Source organism: Suillus bovinus (genome assembly GCF_016758785.1).
Source record: "Suillus bovinus strain UH-Sbo-P2 chromosome Unknown EDB93scaffold_42, whole genome shotgun sequence".
Classification (NCBI taxonomy): domain Eukaryota; kingdom Fungi; phylum Basidiomycota; class Agaricomycetes; order Boletales; family Suillaceae; genus Suillus; species Suillus bovinus.
In genome coordinates, this window is record NW_024542098.1 from 115,016 (window position 1) to 141,629 (window position 26,614).

The 26,614-nt window shown below is 48.4% G+C and overlaps 9 protein-coding genes across 9 annotated transcripts; 3 read left to right on the forward strand and 6 right to left on the reverse strand.

Annotated features, from left to right (window-relative positions):
- On the reverse strand, positions 1-2,144 carry EDB93DRAFT_1156044 (uncharacterized protein). Its single transcript, XM_041449878.1, has 5 exons — positions 2,035-2,144; positions 1,825-1,980; positions 1,441-1,633; positions 939-1,386; positions 1-889 (listed from the first exon to the last, which is right to left on the reverse strand). The coding sequence occupies exons 1-5, from the start codon at positions 2,075-2,077 to the stop codon at positions 269-271; spliced, it is 1,461 nt and encodes a 486-aa protein (XP_041306039.1). The 5' UTR covers positions 2,078-2,144; the 3' UTR covers positions 1-268.
- Positions 2,145-3,647: 1,503 nt separating this feature from the next.
- Positions 3,648-6,733, forward strand: EDB93DRAFT_586831 (uncharacterized protein). The gene is made up of 4 exons (XM_041456784.1): positions 3,648-3,734; positions 3,786-4,124; positions 4,174-4,289; positions 4,339-6,733. Exons 1-4 carry the CDS (start codon positions 3,711-3,713, stop codon positions 6,512-6,514), a joined length of 2,655 nt encoding a protein of 884 aa, XP_041306040.1. The 5' UTR covers positions 3,648-3,710; the 3' UTR covers positions 6,515-6,733.
- Positions 6,734-6,824: 91 nt separating this feature from the next.
- Positions 6,825-8,706, reverse strand: EDB93DRAFT_587023 (uncharacterized protein). Its single transcript, XM_041456785.1, has 7 exons — positions 8,372-8,706; positions 8,306-8,317; positions 8,185-8,253; positions 8,121-8,128; positions 7,369-8,071; positions 7,192-7,317; positions 6,825-7,139 (listed from the first exon to the last, which is right to left on the reverse strand). The coding sequence occupies exons 1-7, from the start codon at positions 8,504-8,506 to the stop codon at positions 7,086-7,088; spliced, it is 1,107 nt and encodes a 368-aa protein (XP_041306041.1). The 5' UTR covers positions 8,507-8,706; the 3' UTR covers positions 6,825-7,085.
- On the forward strand, positions 8,684-9,877 carry EDB93DRAFT_1228886 (putative HYP2-translation initiation factor eIF5A.1). The gene is made up of 7 exons (XM_041451263.1): positions 8,684-8,801; positions 8,872-8,947; positions 9,000-9,082; positions 9,138-9,158; positions 9,233-9,298; positions 9,350-9,511; positions 9,567-9,877. The coding sequence occupies exons 1-7, from the start codon at positions 8,763-8,765 to the stop codon at positions 9,594-9,596; spliced, it is 477 nt and encodes a 158-aa protein (XP_041306042.1). The 5' UTR covers positions 8,684-8,762; the 3' UTR covers positions 9,597-9,877.
- A 305-nt stretch (positions 9,878-10,182) lies between these two features.
- On the forward strand, positions 10,183-12,714 carry EDB93DRAFT_1156063 (hnRNP A1-gamma isoform). Its single transcript, XM_041449879.1, has 7 exons — positions 10,183-10,355; positions 10,408-10,780; positions 11,161-11,201; positions 11,274-11,308; positions 11,379-11,504; positions 11,559-11,813; positions 11,865-12,714. Exons 1-7 carry the CDS (start codon positions 10,313-10,315, stop codon positions 12,447-12,449), a joined length of 1,458 nt encoding a protein of 485 aa, XP_041306043.1. The 5' UTR covers positions 10,183-10,312; the 3' UTR covers positions 12,450-12,714.
- EDB93DRAFT_1156070 (Golgi complex component 7-domain-containing protein) lies at positions 12,715-15,453 on the reverse strand. Its single transcript, XM_041449880.1, has one exon. It carries the CDS (start codon positions 15,341-15,343, stop codon positions 12,806-12,808), a length of 2,538 nt encoding a protein of 845 aa, XP_041306044.1. The 5' UTR covers positions 15,344-15,453; the 3' UTR covers positions 12,715-12,805.
- Positions 15,454-19,047, reverse strand: EDB93DRAFT_1156072 (uncharacterized protein). The gene is made up of 10 exons (XM_041449881.1): positions 18,807-19,047; positions 18,097-18,712; positions 17,927-18,044; positions 17,832-17,868; positions 17,569-17,737; positions 17,241-17,431; positions 16,980-17,141; positions 16,496-16,858; positions 15,921-16,383; positions 15,454-15,862 (listed from the first exon to the last, which is right to left on the reverse strand). The coding sequence occupies exons 1-10, from the start codon at positions 18,885-18,887 to the stop codon at positions 15,654-15,656; spliced, it is 2,409 nt and encodes an 802-aa protein (XP_041306045.1). The 5' UTR covers positions 18,888-19,047; the 3' UTR covers positions 15,454-15,653.
- A 74-nt stretch (positions 19,048-19,121) lies between these two features.
- On the reverse strand, positions 19,122-20,344 carry EDB93DRAFT_1156075 (TAFII28-domain-containing protein). Its single transcript, XM_041449882.1, has 4 exons — positions 19,795-20,344; positions 19,654-19,741; positions 19,497-19,593; positions 19,122-19,439 (listed from the first exon to the last, which is right to left on the reverse strand). The coding sequence occupies exons 1-4, from the start codon at positions 20,337-20,339 to the stop codon at positions 19,297-19,299; spliced, it is 873 nt and encodes a 290-aa protein (XP_041306046.1). The 5' UTR covers positions 20,340-20,344; the 3' UTR covers positions 19,122-19,296.
- Positions 20,345-23,534: 3,190 nt separating this feature from the next.
- Positions 23,535-25,797, reverse strand: EDB93DRAFT_1156101 (glycoside hydrolase superfamily). Its single transcript, XM_041449883.1, has 8 exons — positions 25,694-25,797; positions 25,569-25,642; positions 25,484-25,515; positions 25,330-25,428; positions 25,228-25,279; positions 25,031-25,182; positions 24,953-24,973; positions 23,535-24,896 (listed from the first exon to the last, which is right to left on the reverse strand). The coding sequence occupies exons 1-8, from the start codon at positions 25,727-25,729 to the stop codon at positions 23,728-23,730; spliced, it is 1,635 nt and encodes a 544-aa protein (XP_041306047.1). The 5' UTR covers positions 25,730-25,797; the 3' UTR covers positions 23,535-23,727.
- Between the last annotated feature and the right edge of the window lie 817 nt (positions 25,798-26,614).

Sequence of the window (26,614 nt, forward strand, 5' to 3'; positions counted from 1 at the left end):
ATGGTGCTTGCAAATTCATAAGATGAAATTCATCAAGGGGACAGGAGCCACAATCAATTCAATCAATAAGAACTACCCTGCTATCAATAACGGTCCTAAACAAGGCTGGGTGTCAGCTGCAGTGAGTACGTTTCCTGAACTCCAGGGTTCACCCGAAAATGGGGAAAGAGCGAGCTGCTGTGAGAGTGAATGCGGAAACAAATCTTGGTCAAGTGGGCGGAAATTATGGGGCTATCAGGTGAGTTTACCGGTGGGCAAAGACTCGTCACTAAGAGGGCTGTTGCTGAGCATATTGCTGTTGGTAGTACTGGGCGTAGTTCGCTGCATAATCCTGTGATCCGTAACCTGGGTAGCTTTGCTGGCCCCACTGCGCGCCATACCCAGGAGCGCCGTAGCCACCATAAGCTTGAGGTGGGCGGTACCCTTGATTTTGTGGAGGATTGTTGGATTGCCAGGACTCTGGTCGGCGCCAAGGTGGAATATTGGACCCGCCTGCAGTGATATCATGACCAGCACTGGGGGCACCCCACGAGCTCTTGGCAGTATCGCCGCCTGTACCTCTGCCACTCTCGCCAAGCTCTGCCATCAGGCTAGCATACTCAGAGTCGAACCCTCCCTTGTTCATAGGAGGCGGGCTGCCCATAGCGATAGCGTTGGGGTCCTTGTTGACGGTACAGTCGCGCGCCATGTGGCCTGCACTACCACAGACACGACATATGATGTTAGCTGTGAAGTTGCGCTGTTCTGGACAGTCGTATTTTCGGTGGCCGAGACCACCACAATTCTGACAAATCTGGTTTTCGTCATCACGAAGGGTACCATTCAATGCAGCAAGCTCGCGGAGCTGATTGCGCTTGTGGTCATTCTGACCCTCTGGAGTGGAGGCAGCCTAGAAAACTATGAGTAAAAGATCGATGGTCGCAAATTGTACGCCTTACTGTTTCGATGACCCTGTTAATCATCTTCACGCATGCTGCAACTTTCTCTTCAGAATCAGCGAGAACGAGACAGTGAAGATCTTCTTCTGCATCGTCAGCGTACTGGTCAGGACGAGCTTTGCCTTCCTTCACGCTTCCCTTGCCACGGATACTGATTTTGGCACCGCTTTCCCTCTCCATCTTCTTCAAACTGTTGCCACGAGGACCGACAAGAAGACCAAAGAAATTGATTTCAGGAAATTCCTTGACAGGAATGTAAACTTTTTCGGATGGTCGTTGAGAGCGCTTTTGCTGGTGGTATTCGACAGGAGGGCGAAAGTTGGGGTCATTCTTCATAGCACGATCAACGAGGCGAATTCGCTCGTCTTCAAGCTTTTTGCGATAGCGGACCTCGCGGGTATTAGTACGGCGACCGTGACCGTCATATGTGGGTGGGGGTGAAGGTGATCTGATGCCACAATGAGCACATGAATTTGTAGACGTCAGGGTATCGTCTACTTACCGCTCACGCTCAGGAGGGATGAAATCATTTAACCGTAGCTTACGATTAATCTCTTCCAGCCTCAGGTGAATTGCATAATTGTCCAGTTGTGCCTGAGAAACGCCGGCAGCGGAGATGGCAGTGGGCAAACCAGGGATGTCTGTTTTTGCTTCTCCCCATCGGCTGCGCCTTTTGCGAGCACCATTAGCGTCAGCTGTGGGTAAGTGAAAAGCACATTGTATCAGGGTTAGTAACACAGTCAGTTAGTGATTAGTAAGGTTGTAACAGTAATCGCAACAGACAAGCTGCCAGGATCACCAGCAAATCTCACAGGACGTGCTATAGAGAAATGCTTTACAAGGAAGCACGACTTGGGAAGTCGGTGTTCAAGAATGATGGACTTACCCTGAGAATTGGTGGGTGTCTCCTCCCTCCCCCTCCTCGAGTCTTGGTCTTGATTGGATTGTTTTGGATAGGCAGAGGGAGACGGCTGGGCAAGTTGCGGGCGCGCAGTTTCTTCTGCTGGCGCGGGTCCAAACCGACGACGGGTACCTAGGGGAACTGACAGAACATTCATTAGATAATTCAAGGTTTTATCATCAAAACCGGACCGACCTTCATTCGTTCCAGTAACCTCGCGAGTAGCAGGCCTCCACATTTTTAAACTGGGAAATAGGAAAAGGCTCGAGAGCGTGACGGCGAGTGCAACGAATTGGAGGATGCTGAGCAAGACGTAAATCAATCTCCGAACCCTGTCTCCAGTTGTTTATGGACTCCGCTCAAAATGAGCTTGCTGACAAATCAGCTTTACAGTTTTTCCAAATTGCGAAGCTTGGCTGGATCAACGAAGTACTGGCAGCCCCTCTGCCATTCCTCCTACCTAGGCCTGTATATTATTTGAGTATCCTTCAAAATATGACGCGTGCAGTTGATATACTACTCAAGCAACTGTTGCGCTTTGTTCTATGTACCACAGCCACTCGTCACCATTCCGCTCTCTAACTATTCATTCCCTACCCTACACCTACTAGCTCTCAACTCTCGCCCCCTACAACCGACTATCGGGACCTTCCCGCGGTGACCTGCACATTGTGCCCGATTTGCGCCTGTATAGGCCACTGCCTACCAAAATCTTCCTTTTATAAAGGTCACTTACTAACGTTCTCAGACATCCGAGTATCTTTTATTCTGTCAAAGAACTCTAGCAGGTTGTCAACGGTGTTCCATGGTGCTACATTAAAGAAGGCTCGACTCGGAAGATATCCAAAGCGTCCCCAAGCAACTCGTGGTGTCTCCTTTCAATGACTAATATTGTCTCTCCTCCATAAGCCTTGATGAAACTGTTACAAGCCTTGCAGATCCCGGACGCTAAATTCGCACTGGATAGAGAATACGTGTCGTGTGGCGGTTCAGAAATTGCTATCAGTCGCAAGGTTGAAATCCCCTTACGACAGAAGGACAAGTTGGCCACGGTCGTGGCTTCTGACTCCCTTGTCTACAGGATCAGCCTCAGCAGCCGCTATAGAAGCCAGGCCCCACCATCACACATCTATAGTTGTAGGCGGGACTTCATGCACTCTGTATTACTTCTCACTTTGCTCACAGCACGTCAAGCTTCAAGTTTCGTCAATTTGGTGGTCAATCGTACACGTGAGATTCTGCACATCTGTTGGACTATTTTGCATTCGCCACCTCAATGCTCATGTCCAAGTCGTGATATAAGGAGTATGGCATCAGTAGGTTTTGTCCTATGGGCCTGCAACTTGGAGGTATGACCTGGTGGCCCCACATTATCATCCATGTCTGATGTTTGGTGGCCAGAGTATCGGCGGATGCAGATCGTAGTTTTGCAAGCTGACGGTAGTGGTCCTGGTTGGCCGTTGAGGTGAGATATATACTGGTCCACAAGACATCATGGACGAGCAAGTAATCTCCCTATTTTCAAAATTACCTTCAACTTTCAGCAGAGTCTTAACTTGTAACTCAATGACTGAGCATTGACTCAGACTCATCTTTCAGATGAACTTTGCGGCTACCCTGAAAATTCAAAAATCCAATTTCTCACAGTTTCTCGCAGAAAGAACATTTCCCAGTACTATGTAGTATAAATTAGTGTATCAATGGATCGAAATGCCCAAGAAGGCTTCACCAGTTGGACTGGCGCGGTCACGTGCATGCATGATGAACTAGTAGTACTAGCGATGTTCAACTTTACTGCAATTGGCTTACTGAATTGAGGCTGCCTCGCAACATTTTTCCTTTTCTTGTGATTTCTGCTTCATCTATTGGATATGGGTGTAGCGGGACTCTGGGAGGTTTGTTGCATGAGTTGACACGAAGTTTTGCTCTAAGTTGCGGTCTAATAGATACTACGACCCGCTGGACAAACACAATCATTAACACATCTATCTGTTACCCAAGGATTTGAAGCAAATGCTGGTGGTCGGCGAGGCTTTCGCATAGGCATCGATGCTTCAATTTGGTTCTTCCATGCCGCGTACGGTAAAGAAGGAGAGAATCCGGAACTGCGTACACTCTTCTTTCGCTGTACCAGACTCATGAGCATGCCTCTCCTCCCACTTTTCGTATTCGATGGTCCAAAAAGGCCTTCCGTCAAGCGCGGGAAGAAAGTGAGCGGCAATGCGCACTGGCTCACCACTGGAATGAAAAACATCATCGTTGCTTTTGGTTTCGAATGGAGAACGGTACGTGTACGTGAAAAGTGATGACGAAAAGAAGATTTATGATGCACAGGCTCCTGGTGAAGCTGAAGCTGAGCTTGCGTATTTGAATCGCATGGGAATCATCGATGCTGTCCTCTCCGATGATGTCGACAACTTTCTATTTGGTGCCACTATGGTTATCCGCAAGTAAATCCTGTCACCCTGAGCAAACTGTCAAACGCTGACTCTCGTATAGCCCCAGCAATACACTTTCCGGAAACCGTGCGCATCCAGTGAAAAACGCTGACGGACGTGATGATGGAAACCACGTCGTGACGTATCGCGCCGCTGATATCCTCTCTCACGATGATATCTGTCTCTCGCGAGGAGGCTGTATCCTAATCGGCCTCCTTTCCGGTGGGGACTACCATCAAGCTGGCGTTCAAGGATGCGGGAAGCTCATTGCCGCTGCCCTCGCACGTTGTGGATTTGGAGACCGACTGCTAGAAGCTGCCAACTCCCTCAGCCGCGAGGAGCTAGAGGGCTGGCTTGACACATGGCGTGACGAAGTGCGCGAGGAACTGCGTACGAACAAGAGCGGCCTCATCGGATCGAAGAAGCCTGCACTTGCGAAGAAGATTCCTAATGATTTTCCTGATGTCGATATTCTACTATCCTACACCAGACCTATCACGAGCGAGACAGAGGGTAAACCTACGCGAGACATCACTTGGGAACTAGAGCCTGACATTGGTAAAATTGCTGCACTTTGCGAGCTGTACTTCGAATGGGGTGTGAAGGACGTGATCATCAAGCGTTTTCGCACAGTTTTGTGGCCAAGCGCCGTTCAACGTATCCTGCGGCGTGGTGCGATAGAAATGGAAGAGAAGAAGCGTAAGGGTTTACCGATGAGCCCTAAAAAGAGCAAAACAACAGGCAAACTTGCGCCGGGAACACCCTCGAAGATGATTACAAAGTATTTTTCGTCGATGAAGCTTCACTCTCCATCCAAAGACAATCAAAAGGAGCAAGAGTACAGTGATACTGCATCCGAAGCAGAAGAAGATAGGCTTATTATCAAGATTCACTCCTCGCGACGGCACGCGTCTACGGATGGAATTCTTGAGTACCGTCTTGAGATTGCCCCTGCGCAGCTCGTACAACTGGCTGGAGATGGCATCCAAGGGATCAGGCCCCCAATCGAAATAGATACTGCTTTCGATGACACCGAAGGTGATGATGAGGATAGTGGTGGTGGTGGAAAGAAAAAGGGCAAGAGCAAGGAAAAGAAAACTCCACCCGACCCCGAGAGTCACCTTCGTGTGTGGATGCCAGCATGTATGGTGCAGATCGTGGAGCCGGAGCTTGTTGAAGCTTTTGAGGACATCCAGCGCAGAAAGCTGGAGAAAAAGACCAAGCGGTCGAATAAGACAGATAGAAAGAAGAAGGCTACTTCCACTACCCAGGGAGATAGCGATGGAGATGCCCTCCCTGTTCTAGCTCCTACAAAGAAGAGACCTACCCGTCAGAAGACAGCTGTGGCGAAACGACAGGACAGCGAGCTTGCTCCTCGCTACCTCACAATCACCAACGCTGCTGCTGATCCTTTCCTGGAGCCCAAGAATGCTGTTCATGCTGATACGTCCCGGCAATCCAAAACTAGTTCCAAGAAACATACGAAATCATCCGATTCAGATTCTCCACAATCCTACATAACCAAGTCTCCAAGAAAATCTCCGCAACAAACATTTTCACGCTCGTCAGGTTTAATCAGGCCCATGGGTTCAACATCATCTATACGGCCGATGCGCAAGCTTGACGACATCATCGATATCTCGGGTATGACGGAGAGGAAAAAGAAAGATGTTTCCGCCCCAGATAAGGATATTCTCCCTATTTCATCCTCTCTGAATAAGACGACGGTCCATCAAAAGAAAGCAGTTGTGGAACCCCGGGCTACCGCGCTTGCTCCCTTCCCGATGTCAGGTTTCATCAATACTTCTGAGGATCCTTTCATAGATCCCACGAATCCTCATACGTCCCAGCAGTCCTCACAAACCTGCTCTAAGAAACTTACCAGATCGTCCGACTCCGAATCTCTCCAATTCCCCGTAACCAAATCTCCAAGGAAAACACAACAGCGGACATCCCCGCGTTCGTCAGGCTTAATCATGCGCCCGAATTCACCATCCCTTGTGCGATCTATCCACAAGTTTGACGATGTCATTGATATCTCTAGCGATTCCGATGTACCATTACCACCCACAAAACTTTCTGTCAAAGCACCCCTGCTACTGGCCAGAGAAAAAGTCAAAAAGGGGAATAATTCATCTCATTTCAAAAGCAAACACCCTAACCTTGAGTCGACGTCCAAGGGTCGATCAACGAGAACAATTGTGGCAGAGAACGACATCATTGATTTGACTTGCTAAATCGATCGTTATGATGGTTGATTAACGTTGATTGGTTGTAACTTGAGTTTTTGGTTGTACAGCAAGCTTGTATGTGTAGTAGACAGATATAGGATTTGCCCTCTGCATGTTTCGAATGTGAAGTATTGTTAGATAGTTATCCTTTACGAGTTCGTCGATCTTAGAATGATCCTTCCATGACTATCACATTATATAGTGGTCTACCGAAGATTTTCTTGCCCTCTTCGATGTTTTCTCCTTGAGCTCATCTTATTCCTCAAGATACATGAAGTTATTTGTTGCATACTCATCTATGAATATGGTAGTAGTACTGCAAGCTTGACTATTGGCAGCATTGAGCAATCTATGGACGAATGGATGTGAAAGCGGATACTAGCGGAGAGAGTGGAAGGTATTGATACACTATCAATTGAAAATGAGTGGCAGTACAGTAGTAACTCGTCGGAAAACAACAGCTTGTCAAAATCAAGAAAACAGCAAAGGGAAATACATAGCGTCCATTCACATAAGTGAGATTTGGTACTAATCGTGCAATCAGGTGATAGGGGTGTCGAATCGTCGACATACATGTCTAACCACCAGCCTTGCCGAGCAAAGCATAGCCATTTCCTGCTGGGCCGTGCAGCTACATCGCACACATAAAAATGTAGAAAACAAGACAAAAACGGTAGCCGTACCTTTGAGTAGCATCGATGGCAAAGGGGATCTCCGTCTTTCTCGGTTAATCTAGTCGAATCTAACAGGGCATTACACTCCTTGCACCTTAAACATCCTTTGTGCCAAGTCTTTCCTATGGCCTTCATCTATCCCGCGCATATCAGTCAAACTCGCACCAGCCTCTTGGAAAAAATCACCTGTTCAGCGAAATAAACATTCTTCCCACACCGCGGACACATCGGAGTTGCGCCCGCAGAAAAGGCCTTTACAGGAGTGCCACCGCCACCAAATGCTACGCCATAGCGTGTACCGGTGGAAATTGGTTGTAACGGCGTCATCGGAGATGAACTTGAGCGTGCAAGTGTTACAGAAGATAATTTCGGGGTAGACGCAGCACTAGTTCCATTGCTTGCTGATTTTGTCGGACTAAGTGGGATAGTACGGGGCATGTCGCCGATGCGCACTGTGCTAGTAGCTGTCCCCGCAAACGTGAGGGCTGGAGGTGGCAAGGATTCTGCCGGCGTCTCTTCTCTCATCCCCTCGTGATGTAAGCTTGTGTTGACAGTTTGATTTATGTTTTCAGAGCTAAGTTCAGCAATGGGATCAATGGGTGAGCGATTAAACCGTGCGGGGAGAACCGAGTTTGCTTTGAGGATGGGCGGTAGCGACATGGCACCGTTCGTATAGCGTCCTGTGCCTGAGTTTTGCGCGCGCACCGGTGATCGCGCACCTTGCCGCTGGCTTAGATCTATTGATTCACCACGCATGAATGTGGGTGCAGGGAATGAGTTGCGGACAGGTGATACAGGAAGTGGCGGAGGTGTGGCCATGTCATTGCGATGGGGGAGATTGGCATGTCTCAGGTCGCGAGTGCCGAAGTTTCGAACGTGACATGTTTTGCTATAATTCAAGTCAATGATCAGAAGACACGAAGAGTCTTGTGGATTACCAATATGGCTAAGTAGAAAAGAGTAAGCTACACGATGCATAGCAACCTCACAGGCAAGACGCACCTCTTGATCGTGTTCAAGAAGCGTTAACGAGTCTAACCTCTTATTACATGTCGTGCAGGCCAGGCAAGGCTGACCGGACTTGTTGTAAATCAGATGAACCGAAGCGTGTGGGGGAACTCACCTTGTGATAGAGCTGATTACGCTGATTAATAACATTTGTATTGCAGAGTACTATTGATCAGCCCACCTTCCTTCCAGGTCCCATCACCTGTCGAATATCATAAGAATTCGCGAAGCATGAAACGAGGCTGCTCACCTGTTCTGCAGCATAAACAGCCTTGTTGCATCTAGGACATATCGGTGTACCGCCAAACGGGTGCATGGCAGCTATATAATACAACTGACTTGTACCTGACGAAGCTCGAGTCACAGATTGGTGCAAGCTCGAATCTTCAGTGAAATATGGTCGTTCGCTGTCGCTTATGCGCGACTATGTACTCTGGAGGAGTAACGGGAAACATCCATCGGAGATTGAAAGTTATATCGCTTTTTTGCTACAGGCCAAATCTTTCATTCATCGCCATCTCCCTCTTATCCAGTTCATAGATTTTTTTGTTTTCTCTTCTTATTCTGTCATCATGTCTGACGATGAGCAACACAACCAGCAGTTCGAGCAGGTCCGTTTATTTTATCTGAAATGCTTTGCGATCATAGCAGACAACTGATCTTGCGGTGATCATCATTTAGGCTAGCGCAGGTGCCTCGCTCACTTTCCCTATGCAATGTTCTGCGCTTCGCAAAAACGGTCACGTTGTCATAAAAGGTGTGTTAGACTGTATCTCCCCTGCATTGCCGGCCCGACAACCTCATTCCAGGTCGTCCCTGCAAGATCGTTGAGATGTCTACCTCTAAGACCGGGAAACACGGTCACGCGAAGGTCCATCTCGTCGGTGTTGACGTGCGTCTATGTTCCACTAAACCTACCAATTGCTGCTTCAATTCCGATTACACAGATCTTCACTGACAAAAAGATGGTAAAGTATCAATAATTGACTCCGTCATAAGCGCTACCGCTTATGGCTCCCTGTGTCGTCCTTTTTTTAAATAGGAAGATATTTCCCCTTCTACCCACAACATGGATGTTCCCAACGTGAATCGTACTGAGTATCAGCTTGTGAGTGTACTGTTTACCTATGTCTCCTGTGATAACTCAAACCTGCAGTAGATTGGTGTCGACGACGGCTTCCTTAATCTTATGAACACTGATGGAGGTACTAAGGATGATGTTAAGCTTCCTGACGGCAAGCTTGGTGAGGACATCTTATCTAGCTATGAAGTCGCGGAGGTCGTCATGGTCACAGTCACTGCTGCGATGGGCGAGGAGCAAGTACGTTCATCATGTAGCGCCCTTGCAATGTTTCAATTATTAATGCGCATTCCAGGTTACATCTTTCAAAGTCTCCAATCAGTAAACGTATGTCTTTTTCTTTGACCATCTCTCTATGGGCGATTTTCACACAACTTGTTGTCAAGATCTTTCACTTCTGATTGTCGTACACGTCCTGTCATTTTTCTGTCACGTCAGCTATTCTCACTTTCAGTCAATATCTGCGCATGTACTTTCATCAAGGCATTGTACTGAGTGTACATCAGTATGACTAGGTTCCGGTATTGGAATAAAGAATTATGTATTTCATGTTGTAGACAGGAGGCATTTATGGAGGAGATCCCAGTCTCCCATTTGTTCCGAGTCATTAATCGCAGTGAATACCCAAAGGCCCAAAACCACTTCCGCATAAGAGGTTGTAACCTTGCATGCACTCCAGTTGCCCACAATAATTCTTTGTCCTTACTATCGCCAACGCGGCAATCCAGTCTCATTATATATACTGTGCACGAGACGTGCAATAACCTGGCGTGAGGCAGATGTGCGCGCGACCAACCTGCCACGAATTTGAAGTCCCACAGTTAGATTTTCCGACGAAATCGATGTGCAGATTACTGATTATTTTCTGCATTTTATTTCTATATTAATAATATAAGCTTTATTTATAGGTTGTTTGGTCGAGCATCATCCTACATTTGAAACACAGGACTCGGTATTTTGATTCTTCACCTTGGACAGTGACCACGACAAGCAATATCACTCATACGGACAAGCCCTTGACTCACTAACGAATTCCTGAACATGACCAGCTCCAAGGAAAATCCAGATTCTGACCTCTACGGAGGTGAGCATTGTTTTATGTTACCAGCTCTAGGGCAACAACTTGTATTACACAGACCTGTACGATGACGAGTTCACTGTTCCACTGGATGACGAGGCATCTCCTACCACAGAAGCTCCCCCGCAAGCAGACAGGAATACCGAACTTGTAAAAATGGAAACTTCAGCAATGACCACGTCGACGTCATCTCTACCTGCAAAACCTCAGTCTTCAAAAAACGACCATGCTTTGTCATATTCGGCGCAGGTTGCAAAGCAGTTCTCTGCATACCAACAGACACCGAGCCAGGAGCGTATCCAGAAACCACCTTTGCCCCTTCCACCAAATCCGAGTGCACAAGGTGGGCCTTCGGCAATAGCAACGCATGAAGGACCAACCGACAGCCATGCTGACAGGCCTATCCGACCTTCAGAAATGAAAGATGAAGGGTAAGTGCACGCTTGCTATATGTATGGTTATTTGTCCCTGTATTCTCCTTTGGCGAAGCACTTCTAGACTCAGTCTCCGCTATGTCTTGCACGATAGTTTATTCTTGTCGTTCTTTCATGAAAGATGAACGAACGGAAGCCTGACAGTTACAGTACATGCCGCTGCACTGCTACTACTGCTTACAGTCGAGCTTACTATCTGCACCTACACTCTCCGCATCGCCTATGCGTCTTTTATACTCTCATGGCTACTTGCTATAATTGGTCACTAATCACTTATATCTTTCTGGATACTTCCTTGGACCCATCGACACGCTCTACTCTTACTACATGCCTCACCTACGGATCCTTGCCTCACTTACGGTCGTCACCTCCGATAGCAAAATGTTTATTGGCGGCCTTAACTGGGACACTACAGATGGTATACACCCATGCAATGACAATCAACTTCTATCTACTGACTACTATCCTATGTTGTCCTTCCTATGAGCAGACGGTCTGAGGACTTATTTTTCCCAGTTTGGCAAGGTAATTTATTTTTGGATTAAAGCTGTCAATGAACGTTGTGCTCGGTTTATGATACTGATGAGCATTTAAGGTGGATGCTTGTACCATTATGCGCGACCCGGATGGACGCTCAAGGGGCTTCGCTTTCTTAACTTTCGAAGAACCGGAAAGTGTGAATGCTGTCACTGGACGGGAGCATATTTTGGACGGAAAAGCTGTCAGTGTATCTCTCTTGCAATTTAAAAAAAAATCCCACTAACATAGCCGATAGATCGATCCGAAACGCGCAATTCCCCGAGAAGAGCACCTGAGAAACACGCGGTACTTTGTTGGTGGTCTCGCTCCCACCACCAATGCAGACACAATGCGCGAGTTTTTCTCGCGGTTTGGCAAAGTCGTCGACGCGACAGTCATGGTCGATCGCGAGTCGGGCCGTTCCAAAGGCTTTGGCTTTGTAACTTTTGAGGACTCGAATAATTCTGATGAGTTTGTGGGAAAACTCGGGTTGATGTTGGATGATAAGCAGGTACGTGTAGATGCGTTTACCGAACACATTCTCTTCTCAACATGTCGCCAGATTGAAGTGAAAGCTGCTCAACCCCGAAGCCAGCGCGATCAAGCGCGAAACATGCAACAGGGGAACCGCGAACCCTATTTCAACGACTCCGAATCACGCACGCCCAACACGTCCGCAATGGCTTTCCCACAACAGGCTAACTCCGCAGCCACCAACATGCTTTATCAGCGTGTGATGAGTCAAATGCCCATGATGGGAGCAGCGAACATGGGCATGATGAATCCCATGATGATGGGCATGGGCATGGGAGGCTTGGGAGGTATGAATGGCATGGGCGGTATGGGCGGTGTAGGTGGCATGGGCGGCATGGGCAGTATGGGGATGAACATGATGGCGGGTATAAGTCCAATGGGTGGTATGGGTATGAACGCCATGCGGATGGGAATGCCAGGGATGGGCATGATGAACGCTGCGGGCGCAGGTGTAGGAATGGGGATGAACAACATGGGGATGCGTATGCGGCAGGGCATGACTGGCGCTGTTACCCCGAACGCGAACGCAGGGCGCATGACAATGAACCAGGGACTAGGTCCATCGAGAATGTCGAGTCGTGGACAGCATTCATTCCATCCATATGCACGATAGTTTTTATTTGCTTTGCACCTGCTGATCTGTACCATATATCACCACTAGTTATTTAATCATGCATCATGATGAGTGCATGACGAACTTCTTCTTGAAGTGCGCTATCTATTCACGTGCAGATAATGTTGTCTCTACTACCACAATTTCAGCTACGGAAAATATCATACCCGAGAAACTAGTTATGTAGTGACCCGCGATATCCTCCCGCTGACCTGTCCGTGACATAGATCGACACTGATCCGAATACTCACACTTTCACCTCGTAATTTCGTCATTTCAGCTGGATTTTTCATCTCTGTAGTTAGACTTAAGCATACATCTGGTTGAGACAAGAGGCAAAAGAAACTTCAGCATCATCATGTCCAACCTCTCATCTTCGCTACTAGCACTAACACCTGATCTCCAGGTAATTTCTCCACAACCACCTGACTTCCTTCCTCGTCGTTCATCCCAACATATTCTTTCCACCTATCCAATTCCTCATACTCAACATTGAGTGCCCTCACAATATTCGACAAATAACCAAGATCCGATGAGAGTTGTGCGGCTCCTGCAACAGAAAGCGTACGGATCTTCGGCAGGACGCTGCTGGTAAGATGGGATAGGATAGAATGTCCGAGGGAGGACAGCCAGGCTGCTGCAACTGCCTCTGGGCTCAGCACTACCGGCTTGGGAGGCAAGACGAGCGAAGCTCGTCGGTTGTGCCCAAGCTCAGAAGACTGGGCATGCATGTGTTCACTCAGACCGCTCAGATATGCTTCATCAACATTCGGGAGTGTGTTTAGCGAGAAGCATAGTGCATCATCGTCTGCATATACCTCGAAGAGCCGCGGGAGATTCAACAGCCCCTCCGCAACGTGTTGAACGATATCGCTAGGGGAAAGCGAAAAGACAGGCACGTGCAAATCACCAGTTGTGCGCATGGACTTTGGATCACCCGGTACCGCCCAGAGCGCAAGGGATGCATAGGATGAGAGATGTGCATGCAAGGGGGCAAGAAGGGTATGCTGGAGGGAGGACTGAAGGGCTCTGGCAAGGGACGCAATGGATGTCCGCGTTGTAATGAGTAGTGGAACAGGGGGTTGGGATTCTGTGGATGATAAGAGATCATGCAAAGCTGCGCTATTCAGAGAGGATTGCGCCAGGAGCGAACCAGCACCCTTGGTTGCACCAGGTGTATACACCCCGCCTTCGTGCTGTGCCAGTCGGAATGCTGTGGCGATCTGCACGAGTGCAGCTCGCAGCTTACTCTCAAAAGTTCTGAGTCGATCAAGTACCGCTCGTGTAGATGCGAGGAGGTGCAAGACGAGTTGTATATTGCTCCAGTCCTGCGGGGAGTAATCCAGATCTGCGAGGTCATCTCCGGATTCCATTGGGACACCCGAGGGGGCAGAAATATTTTCAGTCAGTGATTGGGTCCAGGAGTCAACAAATGAAGCGAGAGACGAGTCCAATGCAGATATGAGTCCTGGAGCAGCATATCCATACGTGAAGGACATGCAGCGTACAAGGCTTTCCTCTGCGGCACTAAATACATCGACCGCGCGCTCGCGAAGAAGGCGAGCTCGGTCAGTGCCTGAGTTCTTGTTAGGGGTGAGTGTGGAGGCGAAGGATAGCTCATCAGATAGGATACGCCGCTCCAGTGTTCCATAGTCGACTTGAAAGTCTAGAAACGCCTGGAAGAGTGTTTGGTCCCAATCAAGTACATCATTGAGTGTTGACTGCTGCGCCCGTGAAAAATTCGTGGCCGAATTCGATCGCCAGGACATGGACATACGCATGGACCGGCGGCGGATGTGCTTCGGAGGCAAAGGACCATCCAAAGTACTGTCCGCAGGGATAACAGAGAACTGTATTTTCTCCATAATTTTGTTTGTGCTCACCGCGAACTCCTCTGTCGTTTTGTAGATGGCTATGACATCCTTGAGAGCAGATGAACCGGTGGTGTTGAAGAGGGACGCAAGACGCTGAGGACACGAAGGCTGCAGGATGGACAAAGTGGAAGTAATGAATGTTGAGAGCGTGATCTGAGGATCAGGAAAGATGGCGGGAATAGACGTGCGCTCTGCATTGAGGACGGCTAGGAAACTGGCGCAAAAAGTTGCCCAGAAGGCGCTGAACGTCTGTCCCGGCAGCACTGACGGTTCCGTGTCTTCCAAAACCTCGCTCTGCCACAAAGCAACAAGCCCTGCTCTCCGAGACCCGAAGTAATAGTTCCTGAACTCACTCTCCCTCTGTATGTTGGAAAATATCCCGTAGAAGTTCCTGCAAAGTGCCGTATCGCCCGAGTTGATTGCACCGACCAACGCGGAACTGAGGGCAGCCTCGAGTTGGTTTTGGAGGGATACCATCAACGCACGACGAGGCTCATACTCCGGAGTTCCCGCAAACACAGGCATACTTCTGCTAGCCTCGCTCAATCTCTCGGCAGCCTTGTCATATGCCCGTTCCGCTAGCAATGCAGTGACTTCAGCCTCTAAGCTGGACCACGACTCTGCTTCACGCAGTACATCCCTCACAGCTTCCATCCGTCGTTTTGCAGTGTCAAGAGTTTGCAACTTGTCAAGAGCAGCAGAAGTGCCCGTTTCAGCTGGGATACGGGCAGTGACGGTGGCAAGAGCAGAGTGTAGGGAGAGGGCACCATCACGCATAAAATGGAGATCATACGTGAGACGAGGAGCACTGTGTGACACTTCATCGATTGTGCGTTCGAGCGCAGCTGAAGTCGTCACTGCTGAGAGGTCTGTGGCGGTCAGCAGGTCTGCCAACAGCGACTCGAGAGAAGCGAGTGGAACATGATTGTCTTGTGGTGTGAGTGTGTCGTTAAGCCATGTGAGTACGTCGGGTGCGTCGTCTAGCTCTTGCACAAGTGCAGATGCTGATGTGGAGGTCATACACGCTGGATTTGATGTCTATTATAATTGTTGTTTGCACTGACAGTGATGGTGATCTAATGCTCACGCAAAGTCGTCAGCTATACACGTCTGTGGACTGATATGCTGGAGGATTGTGACATAATACACTGCAGGTTAATATTGCCAAGTCAATGAAAACAGTTTCAAAAACACATAAATAACAAAGTTGGATGACAGAAGCTAACATACAAATTGGCATGGAATGAACGGAATAAAATGGACAGCTCCTTCAACCACACTTCAAATGAAGCTCGTGACAGATTGAAAGTATCACAATTATCAAAAGACGCTAATGAACCCCATTTGCAGCAATAGTCACCCTACCCTCCCGCAGATGCTGCGCAGTGCGCTCAGCAGCCGCGTCATATACATACTGCGTGGGCTGTCTTCGAGGCCACATTACATTAGCATTATCTCCACCGCGTACCTCCTCATCCGAGTCAAATACAACCGATCCACGCCTTGGCTCGTAGTACAAATCACTTGAGTCGTGTTGTTCTATATCGACAACGTATTAGCAAACTTCGTTATCAATCGAATAAGAAAAATGACACACCATCATCAACTTCTTCCACGACTCTCCTCTTCCCAAGCGCCTTCGCGCTCGGTCGTATGGGAGATCTAACCTCTTCTTCTTCCACATGGTTTTCGTCTATGTGCAACCGGTCCAAAGCACTACCCATATTTTCCAGCGAGTTCCCTCTTGACGGACGCACCAGGCCACCCCTATCTGGCGAGGGCGGGCGTGACGGGAATGCAGGAGAACGAGGGCCCATGGGGGGAGGTGGCGGTGCGAGAAGTGTTGGTGTGCTCATGGACTGTGGTAGAGAACCGTAGTGCGGATGGCCAGGAGAGAGCGCAGGAGGGACCCGAGGAAGTGGGTGGGTTTGTGAGGGAACAACAGGAGGTAGATCGTGTTGGTGGGGCGAAGCAGGTGGTGATGGCGTTGGTGACGGTGTGCGTGAGGAGCCGCCTCCATAATCATGATGAGATTCTCTGATGTACTCATTTTCCACGTGCTATACCAAATATCAGTCTTGGTCAGGCGGGAGAGGGAGGAAAACAGAATAATAGGACAGTACATGGGAGACAGAATCACTGGTGCAGGCAACAACAGGAAAAGACACTCACTCTTCGGTCCATCTTCACATCCCTCCGACTGATCTCAACAGCCACCTGCTCCTCCGCAAGCCTCACGACATCATCGTACATTCTCAACGCCCCGAAAAGTGCTTCATTCGCGTCAAGCAATGAGCCAAGAAGCTCCTCCTCTAAAGTCTGTTCCTCTCCCTCTGTATTGTAAAATTTAGCATCCATGCCATGGTAATCTCGACTTGGCAGAGAACTAAATTGGACGTCAGCCTGCGATTTCGCTCGTCCGTTTCCTTCTGCATTCCTTTCTCGATCATTGCGTGACCGTTCAGCTCCGGCAGATGCCCATGGAATTTGGGTATATATAAGTTCTTGTGACGCGCGGCATTTCACCAAAAACTCCTGTAGATCAGTTAGATTGATATTAACAGGATGATGGTATGAAAACCGTGATGTGGCATGCAAAGGTGATGCAGCAAACTGACAAAATGGAGATCAGGGTTAGCTGAGAAGTCATACGCACCGGGATTAGGCTCCCTTCTATCTGTTCCGGTTTTGTGTATGCAAGCATCTCGCTAAGGAAAGTTGCATTTCCTTTCGCGATTTTGCATTCCTGGAATAAGCGCTTCATGTCTTCTTCGGGAGGAATAACACCACGCTGGTGGAGATTCTTCTTCGACGGCCGCTAATTGCAACAAGACATTACCCAGATAAACGGGCAAAAAATGGAGCAGGAAATCGATCAGGGTACTTGTCATAAACTAAATCCAAAGAGGGCACTGACCTCCTCTATTGGTGGACGCGTAGGAACTATGGGGGGGCTAAACATAGCATCCTCAGTGTCAAACGGAATCCCCACATCAGGCTTGTCAGCAGGTTTCAATCGCGTCCATAGGGCGCGGAAACTATCCCTATCACGGTCGCGATCTTTAAGCGAGAAAGGCGATGGTTCAGATTTAGGCGAGGGGTGGGGACCTGTAAAGCGCCACCAAGAGGTCATGTTAGTATCGCGAAAAGAACGAAGGTTCGGATGACAGTATGGCTCAGCACTCAGAACCGATGGAGACGGATTTAAAAAGGGGATTGTGGAGTAAACATCAATGAACACGTACGTGAGCTAGTGATAAAGGCGGCGGCTGCGAGCACCTCCATTAGTCGTTCTCTGACGACAGGGCTTGTTCTTGAACTTGTCAGCACGTCCTCGAGAGTGTCAATGAATTTACGGGAGCTGATCTGAGTTATAAAAATATCGGACGCGTTGCGGAGCATTATTGCCCACAACTGTGCAAAGCGTAATGCAGATTAGATGAAGAACGAGTATGCGTTTTCCAAGATGAGAAATCAAGGACGAAGAAACGAATCTGGTCGTGCTCACCCTAGCAGCAGATAATTGAGATTTAGGCTCTGCATATCTGTATTCCAGATACCCTGTTAATGGAAAAAAAAGCGAGATTTGGACATAAAACGCACTTGAATTCCCTCCGAAGGGCTTTCATAGCCTCCTTGGCATTCGCTTCAGTAGCAGACGCGCGCTCGCAGACCTCGAGCACGAGGGACCAGTCCTCGGATGAGGTAGCCGTAAGGTACCCTACGCCGGTATAAATCCCTGCAAAGACACGGTATCGGCTAAAGTGACGCACCAATCATGCGCGTCAACTCTGAGGGATTATCTTCTTCGCGCCAAAGACGATCTCGTCCTTCTTTGTCCTTTTCTCTTTCCTTGTCCTTCTCACGAGTTTCACGCTCTTTATCACGTCCGCGCTCTTTGTCCCTGTCCCTGTCCCTGATAATCCCGTCCCAAAAGCTCTTCCTCTCCTTCTTCTCTGCCCTGTCCCTGTGATCGACTGGAAAATAATCGTCTGGTATTATTTCGTGTGCATGGTGCGGGTGTGATTGTTGCAGGGCATGCTCCAGATGAGGATCAAGCGACTTCAATATACCAAGTGCAGCAGGCGCAGGCTGTGTCTTCTGGATCTTCCGTCCGTCTCTCCGCACCGTATGGGTTGAATTTGAGTTGGTTTGGGGGGTGGGCGTGGGCGTAGGTGTGGTGGTGGTGTGACTTGTAATGCTATATGGACTGCTGGAACGTGCGGGTAATATTACAGGTGGAATCGAAGCTAGTGAAGAGGAGCGGCTCGGTGACATCGGAGGCACCGCAAACTGAGGATACGGACTAGAAGGGACAGGGGGCTCAGATAGCACCTCCCAGTCACGGTGGTCCTCTGAGGGCCGTTTTGGGCGTACGAGTAGTGCATCCTATACATATGCATCAAAATTCAGGTTAGTGATGATCCAAGTCATGACATGGATGATTGTTGCCAAAAGTAAGTTAAAGATGATCAAGACTCACATCGTCGATAACAACATCAACATCTCTGTGCGAAGTTACCTTCTGCTGCTTCACTTTGTCACGTCCAAAAAGTTTCTTCATTGGTAGGATAGAGCGAAAAAAAGAGCTGGGAGTAGATAGACGAGGGCTACAAGCTTCAGTCACTTACACGTGAGGCTGTGTATCACAGCTACTGCCATCACGTGACAAGTCATATTCTCGTCGCGACTGCCGCGTTCAATTCCCGACAGCGTCGGCCAACCCGTCTTGGCTGGTCTCGTAGCCTTGGCACTCACATACAGCCACTTGATCTATCAGTACTTGAAGCTTCAGTACTTTGGTGATTGCACTTGTGTATTAATGCAGGTGATAATGATTATATAGCAAAGTCACATATGATGGCGCTTGTAGCTTTGTAAAACCTAGCAGATATTGGCATGTCTACCGACGTATGCACTCGAATAACAAGTGGTGCCCCCTCGGAAGCACCGCCAAGTCTGAGTTTGACTCACTACCTGACAAATAGACGCTTCCCCCGCATTGGTCGCGCACTGCCCACACGCCCAGTTTCTGCTTGATACATCCGATACGCTTCACGAAGATGATCTGGCGTGAGGGGGCCAAAATCATTGCGCCGTGATTGAACCTGGCGAGCTAAATACAAGATAAATGAGAACAGGCAAGACAGGGTGCGTGAACCCAAAGGCGTACCTTTCTCTACGATCTCGCCAACAAACACTTTCCCAACACCTGCTACTATTTGCGCAACGGGCTGAGAAACTTGCTGTCCTGTCGTTTGTTGTATAACCTATCCATAGCGTTGCAAGTGAGACTGAAACATTCTGTTATCATTGCCACGAGCTCGCACCTTTCGTATAGCCTGTTTCGGTAGTGCATGGCGTCGATAGGCTTCAAAGCGTTCATACTGTGCCGGACTGAAATTGTCCATAAGCACTCTAGACCAATTTCATAAGCAGGGTGTACTGTCAAACAAGATACCACAAGATACTTCAGATTATCCTTGCTCTCGCTCTGCCACGACAACTGCGCAGAGTAGTCATCATCCGCCATTGCAGGTAACAGCTCGTCTTCACCCTCTACGTCCTCGTCCGGGGCACCCGCAGGCTTCGCTGCGGTCCCAGGCTGTGAAATTATCGCATCTGTCAAAGAAGCAGCAGCAGTAACGGGTAGAGGCTGCGTCGCCACAGGTTCATCATCCCCACTGTCCATCGATACATCACCAGCATTTGCGGTGGTGTTTTGAACAGCAGAAACTGTCACAGTAGAGGTCGAAGCAGTGGCAGTGGCACCTGAAGGGACTCCAGGAGTTGCCCACTGGGCCGGGGTAAATCTCGTTGCAGGCGTAGATATACTTGGCCCAGATTGTGGTGGAGGGCGAGTATCGGTGGACGCATTAGGAAGTGCACCGCGAGGCTTGCGGCCGCGTTTTGCACCTGTTCCACGGCCGCGTGTTGGCACTGGCGCTGGACTTGGCGTGACCGGTGTACTAGGAGTCATCTGGATAAATGATGTTGGCGTGTACGGCGTGGTCATCGTTGATCTGTAAGGTTGATATCAATATTGTTTCTACCACTTAATGAGGTACAATCCAAATAATCCAAAACAACGACAGACAGTTTGTTGTCACTCTTAGTTACTTAATTACTAGGACTGCTCAATTCTAAGTGGCTGTCAGGGCTCAGTTCGCGAGTTCAGCCCAGCTGAGTTTACCTTTCGACATTTTTAAAAAGATCCACAACTTCAAGCACATCTCGCAGGGCAAGCCCAACTTCTCATGAGGCTCGCGACTGTGCTGGGCGACAATGATGATGAGCTTGATGACGATTATCTGTCTGATTTTGATGCATTGCTCATGGCAGCTCTCGAATATTGATCCCTCGCAGTTTCTATTACTGGTGATGGTTCGTTCACGAGGACCATACTATCAGATTCCTCGGTGCAAAGACTTCTTTTCATGCTGCTTGCAAAGTCCTGACTGTGAATTTCGACACTATTTTCAGTGTGTAGTGTAGTTTTGTGAATCAATGATTCTTCCTCGACTTTCAACCAAATGAGAGTCAGTCGATACCCCTTCAACCGCCTTTGACAGGCTGGTTGCACAACTAGCAGATAACCCAATCTTCACTTCGACTGGAACGAAATCACAACGACATGTGAAGTATCAGCTTGGGTATTTTCTTTTTTGTTATGGTATGCTTGGATCTGACTCTCTCTGAGTCGCAAAAGAGTTGGTAAAAGATAGTCCCACTACGAGAACAAAAATTGACCTGACTTCCAGGATGCAAATAAGTGGCAGCAAACGTAACCTGTCGACCACCGTTACAGTCCCCGCTGCCCTGTACTGTAGGTATGACTCAAAGTGAGTCAATACGATGTGACAAAAAACGTATCATACACACCAGGTGAAGCATTCAGCGAAACATCTGATACTATTCAGTTTCCAGCGATGTGATTGTGTAACATAGACATTTTCTGGGCCCTTGGCGTGAATGCTGCGCCATAATATTGCTATGCCACATCAACTACAACAGCACGTTTTTGGACCGACTCTTTCGTGTTGTGTTGCAGCTTTCTGACTGCGAACATACAATTAAAAGACAAGATTGTTGTGTATTGAGCAAACCCAGGAGGAAAAGTCAATGATATCGGTATTTCTAAAGGTTGTTTTAGGCGAACGGTCAATCGTGAAGCCCGTGAGCGTGACTGCGAATCAATTGGGCAGAAAACATGGGGGGTATCATGAAACATAGACCCCTGCACAGACAAATCATTATCCATGCTCCGAGGATTGTCTGCCGAGTCAGGCAGCCACGGACGGATGAGAAGAATGTCTGCAGAGCCGACTTTGCTCGCAAAAATTGTGTCAGCTTGTCTTGTATGGTAATGCAGGTCACGAAGTCCATTTGCCTCGACTTCATATGTAAAACATGCCTCCTGGCATCGAGCACGGTTCCGTCTGATTTCTGTGAGAGATAATGCAATACAAGACAGACGCAATATGCGGTTTGCCAAACGAGGAGCGCCCGGATCGTCAAGCAGGCTATGAAGTTTCAAAGCTACATCAATACCCAGGAGACCGATGTCTGGATGTCGGCTAGACAGTGACAGAGATGGCAGCGCGCATAGCAGTTGTATTATGACCTTCAGAGAAATAACATCAATGACCGCTTATCGCGACAAGATACCAAGAAACAACGAACAGAAGATAGGCACACGATTGATCAAGGTACTGTCAAAAACCACAAACCGAAAAAGCTGACCTCCTCTATTGGTGATCGCGTAGAAACTATAGGAAGTTAAACATAGCATCCCCGGTGTCGAATAGAATCCACGCATCAAGCTTATTAGCGGGTTTCAATCACGTCCACAAGGCACGGAAATCGCCCTTATCACGGTCGCGATTCTTAAGCGAGGAAGGCGATAGTTCAGATTTGGGCGACGGGTGAGGACCTATCAAGAAGGCCCGCCAACAGGTCGGGTCAGTATCGCGAAACTAACCCAGGTTCGGATGAGGACATGACTCAGGACTTAGGGTCCAGAACAATGGAGACGAGTCTAAAAAAGGGGCTGTGAAGTAAACGGCAGATGAGATGTTGTTGCGAAAGATGCTCAGTAATTGATAATAAATTTAATCAATGGACACACTGACTTAGTGACGAAAACGACGCTTCATTCTCCGATGACAAGAGTTGTTCTTGAGTTTCTTTGCACGTCCTCGAATGGGTCAATGGATTTACGAGAGCTAATCTGAGTTAGAAAGATATCGGACGCGCTGCGGAGTATTATTCATAACTGTACAAACCATAATATTGTCATTGCAAATTGGATGGAGAACTGACGAGTGCCCGTTTGCCAAGATGAGAGATCAAGGACGAAGCAACAAGTTTAGCCCAGCAGCCAATAATTGAGATTTAGGCTCTGCATATCTGTCACAACCCTAGATACCCTGTCAATAGTATAGAAAGCAAAGGCTTGGCTCTGAAACGCACTTGCATTCCCACCGAAGGACTTTCATAGCCTTCCTGGCATTCGCTTCAGTAGCAGACGCGCACTCGCAGACCTCGAGCACAAGCATCTAGTCCTCCGATACGGTAGCCGTAAAGTAACTTATGCCGGTATAAATTCTCGCACATCAAAGACACGGCATCGGCGGAGGTGACGCACCAATCATGCGTGTCAGGTCCGAGATATGATCTTCCTCGCGTCAAGGGGTACTCTCGTCTCTCTGTCTTTTTCACTTTCCTTCCCTCTTTCACGAGTTTCACGCTCTTTATCATGCCCACGCTCCTTGGCCTCGTCCATGTCCATGTCCCTGATAACCCCATCCCAGAAATTCTTCCTCTTTTTTTTTCTATTCTGTCTCTGTGGTAAATTGGAAAAGAATCGTTCGACCCTTTGTGAACATGGTGCGGGTGTGGTTGATGAAGGACATGCTCCAGATGCAGATCAAGGGACCTCAGTGCACTAAATGCAGTGGGCGAGCTGTCCGTCCCTCCGTGCTAGTGCCTCTTAGACATGTACATTAAAGCTCGGGTCAAGTTCGGGTTAGCAATGATCCAAGTTATAACATAGATGAGCCAAAAAGTAAGTTCAAGATCAAGACTTACATCGTCGGTGGTCAGTGCAAGATTCCCATTTGCTGCTTCGCTTTGTCGCGCCCAAAAAGTTTCGTCGTTGGTAGGAAAAACGGAGCATGCGAATGTGTATGAGTTAAGTACTAGTTTAAGTCACAACGGTCTATACATTATTATGTAAATATTAATGTTGAATACGGGTCAATATTAATGTCATCGTCGAGTCTAATGATGACAGTCATCTTTCTTATTAATGGCAAGGTTGAAGAATCCTAATCAGCATTGATCCCAACATTTGCTTGGTCACGGTAGTAGATATATGCTGGCAGCCAAGCCTATGATTGTCTTCAAATGCTAACAGGCGACTCACCGACCGCAATGACTTCGTTGAAAATAACACTGGCAGCAGCTTCCAACGCCTCACCGGTGTACTCGAAGCTTGCCACGCATGCCTGCACGCCTAACACCCTCCCAGAAAATAATTCGTACGGCGCACAGCTCGCCAGGACCACAATCGGTACCCCGCTGGCCTGTATCCTGATATTCTCCAAGACATCCAGTTGCCAAGCACTACGATCTGCGTTGCGCGTGACGAATATGAGGCCCTCGCCAAAATCTCTTCTGCAGTCAAAATCAGCTGCATAAACCAAATGTTCGACATCTGCAGCGCGGCGTCGCACGGACTCTGCGAAAGACACGTAGTAAGGCGCCGCTGTGTTCCGGACATGGCCTTTCCCGGTGCGTTGCACACCCTCCGCATCATCCACCGCTGCATTAAGGCTTTCCACGATGGGTGTCATCACCACAATCTTGCCCGAAGAAAACATAGGAAGAGATCCAGAAATAAGCGCAGTAGATTTTGCGTATGCTTCCTCGCTCAGTTTCTTGTTCGTCGCCTGCAACGCATTCATCGCCTTCTCATCAAATGGATTTCCGAGCACATCATCCCATGTCCCAGTAAATTTTCGTTTCAGCGCAGTAATCCTTTCCCCACTTTTCCTCAGCTCGTCCATATGCAGCTTACCCTTCTGAACTGCCTTGTAGGTGTCCTCCATTGCTCCCCTATGTAATGCCATAGTATGGCAAACCATTACCACATCTGCACCGGCCGCTAACGCTTCCACAGCACCATGTGGTACGCCTCCCTGCCTCTCCTTCACCGAATTCATCTCCAGACAATCTGTCACGATCACTCCTTTAAACAGCAGGTCATTCCGCAATAGGGTCGTGGTCACTGCTCGCGAAAGGGAGGCTGGAGTCTCACCGTCACCAGACAAGGCCTGAATGACCATATGCCCCGTCATAATGCTGGCGACGCCAGCATCGATCAGTTCTTTGAAAGGTTTCAATTCGGTTTGATCCAACTCCATACGACTTTTGTTGATGATGGGGAGACCAAGATGCGAGTCAATGTTTGTATCGCCGTGTCCTGGGAAATGTTTCGCAGACGGTGCGACACCACCTTCTGTGAGGCCATCGCTAACCGCCTTCGCAAATTGTGCAACCTTTTTGGGGTCTAACGACCGAAGCTCAACAAAAGTTCTCCACACACATAAACGACTTGGATCTCACCATCTCCAAAAGAACGTACACCTCAAGGAAAAAGCACAAGTCAGGACATCGTCGAGCAGCGACGCACTTGATGCTCACCAATGACCGGGTTCTGTGGGTCAGAATTCACATCTCCTACCGGAGAATAGGACCAATTAATTCCAACAGCTTTCATCTCGCGTGCCGAAGCTGCTGAACAATTTCTGGCATATTCGGGATCACCGGTAGCAGCAATTGCCATAGCTCCTGGGCTGGAAAGTGATGAGACGAAATAGGGTCAACGGGATATAACTTACAACTGTGTCCCCGCTTGACACTTTGCAGCAGAGCTGAACGCGGATACAAGGCCTGCGACCCTAGCATTAGCTCAACATGGAAGCGGACGCTGAGAAACGTACCATTCTCTTGATCAATCCCAATCATCAGTGGATACATGTGTCCAGCATCTCTTGCGCACTGCTGCAAAGATTGAACAAGCGTGTGCACCTGTTTCATATCTGGGGAAATCATGATTCGCATGGCGTCGATAATTCAATAAACATTGCATTTCACTTCGCACATTCCGTTTCATGAGGATGATGTTCCTGATTACAATGGCCCGTGAGCATAGTATAAATCCATATGCACTTCTGCCTACCCAACATGATACTTAGTGATAAGTTCCCTTACATCCTCGCTGACCTCGTGCCCATGGAATCCAAAAACGAAGTGCTGCACTGATCCTCAGGATTTAGTCTAGTCTGAGAACGGCTTGCGGCGCACCTGGCCGATCTCCCTCTTATCGTCTGAAAGATTCATGGTGGTCAAGAAAGAAGAAATGATGGTCTACCATATGGTCACCCGTGTCTAATAGACATCGTGATCACGTCGTCACAAGGGTGGCATTGAACTTTGGTCACGTGATGTGCATAAAAAGGCTACCACTTAGTTAGACCCACCTGTGCCAAGTAGTAAGCCTGTTATATACGTACTAGCTAATGCGGTATACAGTTTGTCGCATGACACGTAACTGTGTATCTCGTTTTCAGGGCCTCCCTAAACATCTCAGCTTTGTTGCGCCTCATGCTGTACATCCGAAATTCCGAATTTGAGCACCAAGTCTATGAACGGTCTTCTGAGTTCTTGCTTCTAATTTCAATTCATCCTAAACAATGGTCACCGTGCAGTAACCGACTTTTATGCACTTTGGCCTCTCCCGACCTGATGTTTGGCGGCTGCGAGGGCTTCTCGAACAGGAAGTTATGTTTGATAACTTACATTATTTAGAATTCGTCTTTACTGAACACAGCATTAATATTGGTGTCGTCGAAAAGACAAATATCTGGATGAGCTGGCCACTGCCAAAGATGCTCCACTGTTGGGTGGCAAATTGATATGGTCGTGATGGTCCTGTGTATAGCATTAGGCAACGATTAAATTGAACGCACACCTGACATGATGCCGCATATATTTGCATTACTAGTAGCATGTGATACACCTACACGAAAATTCGACGCGGCAATGACAGAGACATTGCCAGATGCAGCCTGGTGCGGCAGTTTGGCATGAGACCTGCCCAGTACCCTACATAGTTAGCGAAGTCGAGCACAGACTCAGGAGACTAGGTAATTTGAATGTATGCATTAAGTTGTCATCGTCCGAGTCATGAAATCAACACTCACTGGGCCACTATTTGAGTTCATT